General features: G+C 40.3%; 1 protein-coding gene across 1 annotated transcript in view; it reads left to right on the top strand.

Annotated features, from left to right (window-relative positions):
- The window catches only part of fbxo43 (F-box protein 43), a 41,442-nt gene extending 28,070 nt beyond the window's left edge, over window positions 1–13,372 (top strand). Inside the window, exons 4-5 of the mRNA XM_043688487.1 lie at window positions 5,253–5,438; window positions 12,421–13,372. Coding sequence (XP_043544422.1) covers window positions 5,253–5,438; window positions 12,421–12,669 — 435 coding nt within the window. The 3' untranslated portion in view covers window positions 12,670–13,372. The remainder of the gene's footprint in view (window positions 1–5,252; window positions 5,439–12,420) is intronic.

The raw sequence follows: 13,372 nt of genomic DNA, 5'->3' as shown, positions 1-13,372 counted from the left end.
ATAAGATTATTAAAGGATTGGACATTCTGGAGGCAGGAAACATGTTTCCGCTGATGGGCGAGTGCTGAACCAGAGGACACAGCTTAAAAATATGGGGTAGGCCATTTAGGACAGAGATGAGGAGAAACTTGTTCACCCAGAGAGTGGTGGCTGTGTGGAATGCTCTGCCCCAGAGGGCAGTGGAGGCCCAGTCTCTGGATTCATTTCAGAAAGAGTTGGATAGAGCTCTCAAAGATAGTGGAATTAAGGGTTATGGAGATAAGGCAGGAACAGGATACTGATTAGGAATGATCAGCCATGATCATATTGAATGGTGGTGCAGGCTCGAAGGGCTGAATGGCCTACTCCTGCACCTATTGTCTATTTACTCTATCCGTGCCCCTCATACTTATATAAACCTCTATAAGGTCACCACTCAGCCTCCAATACTCCAGGAAAAGTACCCCCAGCCTATTCAGCCTTTCTCTATAGCTCAAACCCTCCAACCCTGGCAACATCCTTGCAAATTATTTTCTGCGTCCTTTCAAGTTTCACAACATCCTTCCTATAGCAGGGAGACTAGAATTGTACACTGTATTTCAAAAGTGGTCTAAACAATGTTGTGTACAGCCGCAACATGACCCCTCAACTCATATATTCAATGCACTGACCAATAAAGGCAAGCATACCAAACACCACCTTCACTATCCTGTCTACATGGGACTTCACCTTGAAGGAACTATGAACCTGCACTCCAAGGTCTCTGTTCAGTAACTCTCACCTTGTCCTTACCAGTGAGCATTTAAGTCTTGCCCTGATCTGCCTTTCCAAAATGCAGCACCTCGCATTTATCTAAATTAAACTCTATCTGCCACTTCTCAGCCCATTGCCCACTTGATCAAGATGCCATTGTACTTCACTGTCCACTATGCTTACTGTTTGGTGTCATATGCAAATTTACTGACTATACCTCCTACGATCACATTCAAATCATTTATATAAATGACAAAAAGCAGTGGACCCAGCACAGATCCTTGTGGCACAACACTCGTCATAGGCCTCCAGTCTAAAAAGCAACTCTCCACCATCACCCTCTGTCTTCTACCTTTTGAGCCAGTTCTGTATCCAAATAGCTAGTTCTCCCTCTATTCCATGTGATCTTATTTATTTCCTCATGTTCTCTATCTTCCATATCCTTCTCCATACTAAACACTGATGCAAAATACTTATTTAGTATCTCCCCCATCTCAGTTCCACACATAGGTAGCCTTGCTGACCTTTAAGAGCCCTATTCTTGTCCTAGCTACCCTTTGTCCTTAATGTATTTGCGGAATCCATTTGGATTTTCCTTAACCCTAATTGCCAAAACAATCTCTTGTCCCCTTTTTGCCCTCCTGATCTCACTCTTAAGTATACTCCTACTGCCTTTAAACTCTTCTAGGGATTCACTTAACCTCTGTCGTCTATACCTGACATATGCTTTCTCCTTTTTCTTGATCAAAACCTCAATTTCTCTAGTCATCCAGTATTCCCTACACCCACCAGCCTTGCCCTTCACCCTAACAGGAGCATCCTGTCTCTCAACTCTCCTTATCTCATTTTTGAAGACTTTTCATTTTCCATCCATCCCTTTTACCTGCAAATATTCATCCCCAATCAACTTTTTAAAGTTCTTGCCTAATACTGTCAAAATTGGCATTCCTCCAATTTTAAAGCTTGATCTTTTAGATCCAGTCTATCCTTTTCCATTGCTACTTTAAAACAAATGGAATTATGATTGCTGGCCCCAAAATGCTCTCCCACTGACACCTCAGTCACTTGCACTGCCTTATTTCCCAAGAGTAGGTCAAGCTTTGCACCTTCTCTAGTAGATACATCCACATACTGAATCAGAAAATTTTCTTGTATACACTTGATACTCTCCATCCATGTGCTTAGCACTTTGGCAGTCCTAGTCTATGTTCAGAAAGTTAAAATCCCCTACCATAACCACATATCATTCCTGCAGATAACTGAGGTCTCCTTACAAATGTGTTTCTCAATTTTTTGTTGACTATTGCGGCGTCTGTTGTACAATCTCAATAAGGTGATCATCCCTTTCTTATTTTTCAGTTCCACCCAAATAACTTCCTTGGACATAGTCCCAGGAATAGCCTCCCTATGTACAGCTGTAATGTTATCCCTAATCAAAAGTCCCACTCGTGCTCCTCTCTTGCTCCCCACTTCTATCCTTCCTTTAGCAACTATACCCTGGAACATTAAGCTGCTAGTTCTGTCCATCCATGAGCCATGTCTCTGTAATTGCAATGCTATCCCTGTCCCATGTTCCCAACCATGTCCTGAGTTCACTTACCTTACCTATTCAGCCTCTCGCATTGTAATAAATGTAGGTTGATTTATCAGCCTGAGCTCCGTTCTCTGCTTTGTTTCTGCCTGTCCTGACTGTTTGACTTGCTGCTCTACCCAACTGCATCAGTCTCCAACTGATCTCTTTCCTCATTATCTCTTCTGGTTCTCCCCTCCCCTCAAAACAAATAGTTTCAATCCTCTCGAGCAGATTTAGCAAATATTCCTGCCTGTTTATTAATGCCCTTCTAATTCAGGTGCAATCTGTCCTTCTTATCCAAAAATGTGAATCATTCTGCCCTGCACCAGCTCCTTAGCCACACATTTATCTGCTGTATCCTCCAATCCTACCCTCACTTGCTCGTGGCACTGGGAATAATCCAGATATTATTGCCCTGGAGAACCTCCTTTTTAAATTCTGCCAAACTTCCTAAATTCTCTCCTCAGAACCTCATCTTTTTCTCTTCCTGTGTTGTTAGTGCCAACATGTACAATGACCTCCTGCTGGTCCCTCTCCTGTTTGAGAATATTCTGTACCTTCTCCGAGACATTCTTGATCCTGGCAACAGGGAGGCAATACACCATCTTGATGTCTCCCTGTCGGCCGTGCCTCTAACTAAGGACTCCCCTATTATAATCGATCATTTGAAATCTGATGTATCGTCGTTATATAGGAGCTGGTCTTAGTACCAGAAACCAGGTTATCTGTGTGACATTCCCCTGAGAGGCCATCGCCCCCTACGTTTTCCAAAACAGCATACTTGTTTGAGATTGGGATAGCCACAGGAGACTCCTGCATGAGCTGTCTCCCTCACCTACCTCTCCTGGAGGTGACCCATCTACCTGACTATATCTTCAGTTTATCTTTCTTTTTGCCACTGCCGTTCATCACACCCCCTAACTCCTGTAAATTCCTCATTACCTCGAACTGTTGCTCCAAGCGATCCGATAGGATTCGCAATCAAATGTGCTTCCTGCAGACATAATCTTTAGTAACATGGAAATGCTCCATAATCTCCCCTATCTAACAGGAATAGAACTGGACAACATTATGGCAGACAAATGACAAGTAACATTTGCACTACAGGTGATGGCACTCTCCATTAAGGGACAATCTAACTACTGCCCACCAACATTCGATAGTGTTACCGTCATTGAATCCCTCACTGGGGGTTAGCATTGACCAGAAGCTCAACTAACTTAACTCATAAACACAGCAGGCAAGCAGGAGGCTGTAAGAACACAGAAGCCAGGCAGCATAAGGAGGTGGCAGTCGACGTTTTGGGTATAACCCTTCAGGATTCCTGAAGAAGGGTTATACTTGAAACACTGACTTCACCTCGTGATACTGCCTGGCTTGCTGTGTTCCTCCAGCCTCCTGCTTGTCTACTTTGGATTCCAGCATCTGCAGTTTTTTTTGTCATCAACACAGCAGCTACAAGAGCAGGTCAGAGACTAGGAGTATTGAGAGTAACTCGCTTCCTGACTCTCCTAAAGCCTGTACACCATTTTAAAGGCATAAGTCAGGGTTGTCATCGAATACTCGCCACTTGCCTGGACGGGTGTAGCTTCAAAACATTCAAGAAACTTGACACCGTCCAAGACAAAGCTGCCTACTTGATTGGCACCACATCCACAGACATCTGCTCCATCCACCACTGATGGTTAGTAGCAGCATTGTGTACTAACTACAAGATTCACTGCAGAAATTCACCAAAGATCCTTAGCACCTTCCAAAACCATTACCACTTCCATCTAGAAGGAAATGGGCAGGAGACGCTTGCATGTTACTCTCCAAGCCACACTCCATTCTGACTTGGAAATATATCACTGCTCCTTCACTGTTGCTGGGTCAAAATCCTGGAATTTCCTCCCTAAGGGCTTGGTCAACCTACAGCACATGGACTGCAACAGTTCAAGAAGGCAGCTCACCACAATCTTCTCAAGAGAAGCTAGGGATAGGCAATAAAATGCTGGCCAGCCAATAACACCCATGTCCCACGAATGAATAAAAAAGTCACATTTCCTGTTGAGCTTCATATCATCTGTAAATTTGGAAATATTACATTTGGTACCCATGTCCAAGTCATTGCATATTATGACTACAATTCCTCAATGTGAGGATGACCCATTTACCCATTTTCTGTCTTGGAAGAGGTTGACAAGAAGTAGTGGAATTTTACTAGAATGGTATCATATTCTGAGATAATTTTAGTTATTTGGGGAAGCTTGGGTTGCAACCCTTGGAGTCTGGAAGAATGAGGAGATTTAATGGGTATTAACAGTAAGGTTTTTGATAGAGTATGTAAGGAGAAACTTTGTTTCCAATGGCAACTCAGTAACCAGAGAACCATCATGAGAAGACTGGCTAAAGAACAAAGGACATTGTGCGGTATGTTATCTTTACAGTGAGTTTTTTGGCTCTGGACTGTGTTGCCTGAAAGGAAATGAGAAAGAAATTAAATAACATAAGAGTGAATAAGTTATTGGAAGGGGATGTAAAAATTAAAATTGTATGGGAAATAGCAAAGGAGTTGGATTAATTGGATATCTATACCAAACAGCTGGAATAAACACATGAACAGATAACCTATGTGATATCATTCTACAATGTTTGTGAATGTCAACTGAATGTTTGAGTCTTTTAGAAAGATTAGATCAGTGCCAGTTGACACAGTACAATGTAAAACTGACCTAATTGGGATTAGGATTTTTTTTTTGCAAGAGTTACAGTTTGACTTTTTCCACTCTTGCAATTCCAGCTGTCCAATTATTCAACAGATCCCGGTGAAATTTTATATGGAAGTGCAAATTATATCAAATCTAGAAATGTCCTGAAGGGTTTCATTAAGGAATTTGCATGATTTGAGAGAGCCATTTTATCACCAACAAGTTGGGATACAAATCTGAATGCCTTTGTTCAACAGCAAAGTGTTCCTCAGGCTGCAGATGCTGAAACCAGATGTAATCTTCCAAGTCGTTCTGCTTTGAGATCTGTTCAGGCCCAAGCAAAAACTGCCTTTACTCCAACTCCGTCCCCTCATCAAGAAATCACCCCTGGTGGATGCAGCACTGTTTCAAAGTCAACAAGCAAACATGAGGAGTTTTTAAAGGTTAGTTGAAATAAATCTCTTGGTACCTTCTGTAAGTTATCAATCTCCAGACAAGATTGTAAAAATTCAGTTTCCAAGCAAGTAGAATTGTAATAGCATGTGTATTGGTACTGTCAGCTGCACACTCTTAGCATTGGTAGGACAGTTGCTTTGAAGCACCTATAATTAGGAATTATAACATGGAAAATAAATCCAAACATTTGCTGGTGATGCAAGTTTTTATTTCCTGTAAGGTGCTGGTCTCTTTGCAGGTCTATTATATGAATTGCAATATAATTTTTGTTCTTTCAAGAGAATGTTTTGAGAATTTTTATATTTTGAAATCCATTCTTGATATTTGGCATTTCTTTCAATTTGCAGTTACAAACCCATGAATTCAGAGTGGACGTAGGACATTAGGTCCTTTGCCGCCTTTGTCAATCAATAAGATCAAGAATGGTTCTTTTGTGCTTCAAACTCTACATTCTCATCTACCTTCAATTTCCTTAGATTCTTTATAGACAAAGGTTATCAATCTAATTCCATCTTTAAAAACAACTTCAAAGATCCCACCTGCATTGCCTTCTGAGGCTTTGTTCCAAAGTGTCTCAACTGAGAAATAAAGAAATCTCATCTACCGTAAAACAGTGACTCCTAATTATAAAACAGTGCCCTCAAATTCTGGCCTCAGCCACAAAAGTAAGCATCTTTTGTTATGGACCACGCCCAACCCCTCAAAATATTTTAAGCATGTGTCCCAGACCCTAACTTTGCTATTTGATTTACCTAAATGTATAGCAGATTTTCCCAGAGAAAATTAGCTGGTCAGGCTACTGAGTTTAAACAGAACAGAATTTATGTACAAGATTACAGAACCAAACACACAACAGAAAATGGAATACCAAAACATATCTGATCTGCACCTGACAGGCTATCCTGACGTAATGATGCTATTCCAAAACAATCCCAATAAACACCCTTTAGCACAAAACGTAAAAATGAAACAAAGCCTTACAGATTCAAAGTCAGAATAGGAGAGAGAGTGGCAGCTTTTCTCTCAGACTGCAGCTGAACTCAACTGACTAATCTAAACGAAGGCTAGCTACGCAGGTTTTTTTAAGACATGAAAGCCTTTTGCCAGACGCATTATCTGTTAGGTGTAAACAAAAAGGGCCCCAATAAACTATCCAAACCCAGTCTAGTTGGAACCTGGCCAATTACCTCCTTTCTGGGGAAAAAAACCTCAAAGGCGCAGTAGCCTTGAGAAAGGACCGGCTTCGACAAACCTCCCCCCTTGAAAGAAAAATGAACCATCAATTTCCAAAGATGGCTACATTTTTCAAAACTCCCCTAAAAAAAACACGCACGCACGCACACACAAGTGTTACTGGTAACACTCTCTGAAATGTTGTAACATTTAATACCAAGCTTAAAGTCTCCTCAACTGTCAAATACTTCTGATGAACATTCAACTTCTTGGAGAAATACCTGATAGGTCTTTCTATCTCCTAGTCGTTTTCCTGCAGGATCACAGCACCAACATCCTTATCACTTGCATCGATAGCCACCTTGAAATGCTTTGCATAATTAGGCATGGCTAATACTGGGGCAGTGGTTAACACAGTTTTCAAGCTGTCAAACACCTTTTGACAGTCCGCTGTCCACTGAAACTTCTTGCCTTCAGTAATTCAATGAATGGAGCAGCCATGCTGCTAAAATTTGGCTCAAATATTTGATAAAATCCACTTGATCGCAGGAACTGTAGTACTGCTCTTTTTGTCGATGGTATGGGAAACTCCCCAATTCCCTTTGTTTTTGCATCCTGGGGGGCCATTTGTCAGTGCCCAATAATATAGCCTCGGAAGATATGGGCGGCATGGTGGCACAGTGGTTAGCACTGCTGCCTCACAGCGCAAGAGACCCGGGTTCAATTCCCACCTCAGGCGACTGACTGACTGTGTGGAGTTTGCACGTTCTCCCCGTGTCGGCGTGGATTTCCTCCGGGTGCTCCGGTTTCCTCCCACAGTCCAAAAATGTGCAGGTCAGGTAAATTGGCCACACTAAATTACCCGTAGTGTTCAGTAAGGGGTAAATGCAGGGGTATGGGTGGGTTGCGCTTCGGCGGGGCAGTGTGGACTTGTTGGGCCGAAGGGCCTGTTTCCACACTGTAAGTAATCTAATCTAATCTAAGATGACTTGGGCTTTGGCAAATTTACTTTTAGCCAGGTTTATCAACAAGCCTGCCTTACAAAGCCGATTGAACAAGACCGATAAATGTAAATGTTCCTTCCACGTGTGACTAAAAATCACTAGATCATCTATGTACATAACACAGTTGGATAATCCAGCAATGACCTTAATTGGTTAATCTCTGAAATGTGACTTGCACATTTTTCATACCAAATGGCATGACTTTAAACTGATACAGTCCATTTGGCATTACAAAACCCAAAATTGCCTTTGCTCTTTCTGACAAAGGTACCTGCCAATATCCTCTGAGCGAGTCCAACTTAGAAATATAAGTTGCTTGTCTCGCCTTTTCAACACAGTCTTCCAACCATGAAATCGTATATGCATCAGTCTTTGTAACTTCATTGACTTTGTGATAGTCCACACATAACTGTTGGGTACCATCTGACTTTGGCGCCATTACTATTAGTGAGCTCCAGTCACTGTAACTCATTTTAATTATGTTGTCTTGGAGCATACGTTCAATCTTCTTTTGAACCTGTCACAACGTTAGAGGATGTTGCTTAATCAGAACAGCATCTTCTATATCTACATCATGCACAATTAGATTAGTTCCTAGTTTATTTCCGCATATCCCCCCATGTTAGTAATAACTATTTCAGGTCATTTTGATTTTCCTCAGTAAGGTAACTCGATTTATCCCAATTTTTGACAACTTCCTCATTGTCCAATTTAATTTGAGGCATGTCCAATTCGGAATCCTCTGAACTTGGTTCTTCCCTCTGTGCTGTAATCGTTAACACCTTCTCCTCTTGCTTTCTTTCCCTGTCAAAATATCTTTTGAGCATATTCACATGACACACTGTGAAATTTCTTCCTGTCTGGAGTCCCTATCAAGTAGTTCACCTCACTCCATTTCCTTTTGATTTGACAAGGTCCACTAAATCTTACTATTAAAAGTTCACCTATCCCCGATAGATAAATTGCGGATTTTTGATTTCTTGTTTGCTTCCTGTTTCATTGCAAGCTGCGATACGTTTAAATGCTGTCTTGTCAACTCCCCATTTCTATTTAATTGTTCCCTAAAATTTGGTACATAGTCCAAATGCGTGGTCACCAAATTCTGACTTACTAATTTCTCCTTACTCAATTTTTATTGATCCTCTCACTTCATGCCCAAAAACTAATTCAAATGGACTGAATTTGGTTAATTCATTAGGTGCATTTCTGATCGCAAAAAGCACAAACAGAACTGCCTTATCCCAATCACCTGGATAATCTTGACTGTAAGCCCTCAACATGGTTTTAAAGTTTGATGCCACCTTTCTAGTGTTCCCTGCGATTCTGGATAGTACGCAGTTGCTTTGAATTGTTTTATTCTTTAACTGTCCATAACTTGCTTGAATAATTTTGATGTGAAGTTTGAACCTTGATCTGACTGTATCTCTATTGGTAGTCCATATCTAGCAAAAAATTGAATCATTCCAAGACAATCCTTTTATGATATTGCGTAATGGAACAGCCTCTAGAAATCTAGTTATTGTTAACAAATACTGGTTCCCACTTCTTTGAGGTAGGGGACCTACATAATCACTTAAGACTCTTGTAAAAGGTTTCTCAAATTCTGGAATAGGTATTAAAGGTGCAGGTTTTATTACCGCCTGTGATTTTCCAATTACTTGACATGGTGGGGTAGGACATGTCTGGCAAAATTCAACTACATCCTTGTGCAGTCCAGGCCAGTAAAAATGTCTTTGTGTTTTAGCCTGTGTTTTCCTCACCTCTAAATGATCTCCATGTTAGCTCATGTGCCATCGCAATACCTCTTTTCTATACCCCACTGGCAATATGATTCGATGAATTTCTGTCCAATCTCATCTCCCTGAATATGTGATGGTCTCCATTTCCTCACAAAGACATTTTTCAGGTAATAATGTTTAGGGATACATTTGGATTTCTTCTCTGTAATTGCCTTTTAATACAACTGCTTTAAGTTTACATCTTTCTGCTGTAACTCAAGTATTTTAGCTGAGCTAAAGATGTCTGCATTATCATTTATTTGCTTCTGTTTTGAAGTGGCTAATGCCACTTCAGCTGTTTTATCTGTACTCTTTGATCTCTCCTATTTCAACTGGTGGCTTTGTGACCTAGTTACCACACAGTCAGGAAAAATTCCAGGATGTATGTCCTACATTTTCAGTTGCCTGAATTTCCACGGGCTTTTCAACCACAGCAGGCAGCAGTCCTATCAGTAAACCAGCTATATCATTAGCAAAAACAATTTGTATTCCTGGAGCTGAAAATTTGTCCACTACCAAAAATTCTCCACTCTTTTCTGCTCACTCTAACCTCACTTTACAGAATTTAAGCGCTTTTTGTCTCACCGTGAATTCCCGTTATCAGTACCTTTGCTGGCAATAGTCCTTCAGAAGTGCATATCTCCTCATGTCCTCATCTTTCAGCATCGCAGACTGAGAGGATCAGTTGTCTCTTAATATTGTAACCTCTTTACCTTTTGCAGGTATATATTTTTTAAGCAGATCTGGCACTTCCTCCTTAACCAACCTCATCAGCTTGTACATTCTGGTGCAGCTTTCTAGCCTCTAATGGGCTTTCTGTTACCACTCTAACTAAACTCCCAGGCTTGTCCTGTTTTCCTACATCTGGCTTTCCAGTGTTTCTACTAGCCCACCAACACTGATGTCTACTTTGCTGCAATGAAAACACCAGAGCTATTTAAATTCTTTGTCCCCTTCAAGGGTTTCCTTTTTAACCCGTGATAAGTTATCCTTATGATCTTCACCAAGATCTACCTTTCCCTTTCCACGTGAGGATTTCTCTTTGCCCCAATTTCTATCCCTCATAGACTGAATTTGATTCTGGAAGCCAAACAGTGTGAGTCAGTCCATAAAACAATCATCAGCCACTTCAGCTGCTAACTTTGCAGTTTTAACACACTGCTCTTCCACCTGAGTTTGCACTACATCAGGAAGTGAACTTTTGAATTTCTCCAAAATAATTCTCTTTCTTAAGAGTGACGTAGGTTTGCTCTGTTTTTAATGCTCTTATCCACCTATTAAAATCTTTTCAAACTCAATATAGGTTTGACCAGGGTCCCTACTTAGATTTCTGAAACATTGTCTTCAGCTTCTGGTACAAGCTCATATGCACTTTAAGATGGCTTTCTTCATCTCCACAGACTCCCCAGATACTTCCTCTGATACTGATGCAAATGCCTCACTAGCTCTACCTACAGATTTGTTTGGATCAACAAAACCCACATAGTCACTGGCCACTGCATTTGTTTAGCCACTTTTTCAAATGGTGAAAAGTCTTCTACAGCCTTCTCATAAAATTTAGGCAATGTTTGAACATAAACAGTTTCTCACCAGGCTTTTTTGACTACCAGGGGCTTGCTCATCCCCACACTTTCTTCCTTACTAGACATTTCTTCAGCATTCATCTCCATCCTTTTTAAACTGACTTTCCTTTCTAAGTGTCATTTTCTGGAGTTCAAGCTCTCTCTTGTTCTTTCTCTTCTGCTAAAGCCCATTGTTCTTTTTCTTTCTCTTCTGCTTTTAATTGTAACTCAAACTGTTTCATTTCTGCTGCCCTTTCCTTTTCTCTCACCTCCAACTCAAGCTGTTTCATTTGCAATTAAATTTTAGCCATCTCTACAGATCGGGGTGGTATTTCCAGCAAATATAAATGCTGAGCCATTGCTGTAATCAACTCCACTTTTTTCACGGAAGGAAGTAGCTTCACCTCCAGTTTGTCTGCTAATTCCCGCAGCTTGACCTTAACTACCTTGTGTAAAAACCCAAGGTTATATCTTCTACCTCCAGAAAACTCTTGGTGACTGAAATAGCCATTGCTATCCCAAGTTCAGTTTACCCAACCAAATCAATGTCCAGAATGAAGACGCTAACACCTACCACTCACTGGCTCCAAGTCCAAACAATTTGAATCCCGAATCCCAATTTAGAAATACAGACTAGACCCCAATCTGTTATGGACCAGGTCCGAACCCTCAATGTTTTTAAGCAGGTATACCAGACCCTAACTTTGCGAGTTGATTTACCCACATGTACAACAGATTTTTCCAGCAAGAATTAGCTGGTCAAACTAATGATTTTTAAGACTTGAAAGCCTTCTGTTGGACATATTATCTGTTCAGTGTAAATAAAAGGGCCCCTATAAACTATCTAAACCCAGTCTAGTTGGAGCCTGGCCAATTACTCCCTCTCTTGGGGGAAAAAAAAACTCAAGGGTACAGAAACCTTGAGAAAGGGCCAGCTTTGTCTCACATTTCCACCTCTATCTTAAGACTTATATACTTGCTATCTTTTAGCTCTAGTGGAAATCAGTCCAGGCTGTCAGGCTTATCATATGACAACTGATTAATTCCAGATATCAATCTAGTAAACCTCCTCTTAACTGTTACTAAACACCATTGCATTCTTCCTTAAATAAAGACACCAAAACTGCACAAAGTGTTCAAGATGCACCCTGCATAATGAGGCTTAAAATCTTTCTTTTATGTTCAACTCATCTTGTGATAAAGGATTGCTATTACTGCCTTGGTTATCCGAGTTAATGGAACGAAAAAATCCATTGTTTGTATTGTTCTATTTGTTAGTTTCCTGCTGGAAGTGATAGTATTATGCTGGATGTAAATGCTTTCTGATAATTCTTCGAAGCAGCATGGTGGACTATTTCTGCTCTGAAATTGTATCTTAAGAAAAGGAGTTCATTTTTGATGAAGACTAATTGTAGGAGATAATGTGACCTAAATATTTACTTTTACCACCAGGTTGCACAAACTCTCTTTAATGATGAAGCTCTAAAACCATGCCCCCGATGTCAGTCGCCAGCTCGGTACAATCCAATGAAGAAACGCGGCCTCTGCAGTCGAGAAGGGTGCGCATTTGACTTCTGCACTCAATGTTCTTGTGGTTTCCATGGTTCTAAAGAATGTGTCAGCAGGTCTACAAAACGTTTGGTCAATAAAGGAGGACCACCAGGAAGTGCTCAAAGCAAGCGGAATTTGAAGAGATTGTAATCTTGTGTATATATGAAAACAGATGAATCTCCCCCAACACACTTCAACCTCTTGGGTGTTATAAGCTGTTTGTGCACCTGTATGCAAACATTTAAGAAAGAACTACTTGATGTTTACCTAAATGAGTTTGTATATAATGAATAAGTGGGGAGGGGAAATTTGTAATGCTGAGATTACAAACGTTTCCCTTTCACTTAATTGTAAATGCATATTTGATTTTAGCAATTTTATTTTCCTGTTTTCCAAATAATTCTGTATTCTTTGATGTGCACTATGTAATAGAAACAACTTACTCCAAAGTCACTGTGAATTTTTATGAACTACTTTAGGGCGACAGTTAAACAAGCCAATCCATGATTAACGAATATATGATGAAAATATAATCAAACCACTGGACCAACGCTATGAACTTTGGTTATCTTAGATTAAACAAATGGCGATATAAACTTGTCTATTTTCCTTCTAACTCCCTCCTCCTCAATCCCTTTTTCTTTAAGTTAAAAGAAAATGTTATTGGACACTGAGAAAATGAAACCATAGAGTTTGAAATCTAACTTTCATCCATTGTTTCAGATGTTTGTGAAGAACTGTTAATTGTTGGCTCTGCCCAAATTCGAGACAACAGGTATGTGTAAATATATAGCAGGTTTCAAATGTATATAGTTTTTATGTGTTAATAGAAATTGTCTTTTAAATGGTTTTA

The sequence above is a fragment of the Chiloscyllium plagiosum genome, chromosome 4 (assembly GCF_004010195.1).
Source record: "Chiloscyllium plagiosum isolate BGI_BamShark_2017 chromosome 4, ASM401019v2, whole genome shotgun sequence".
NCBI lineage: Eukaryota > Metazoa > Chordata > Chondrichthyes > Orectolobiformes > Hemiscylliidae > Chiloscyllium > Chiloscyllium plagiosum.
This window is presented reverse-complemented; position numbering and strand designations above follow the sequence as displayed.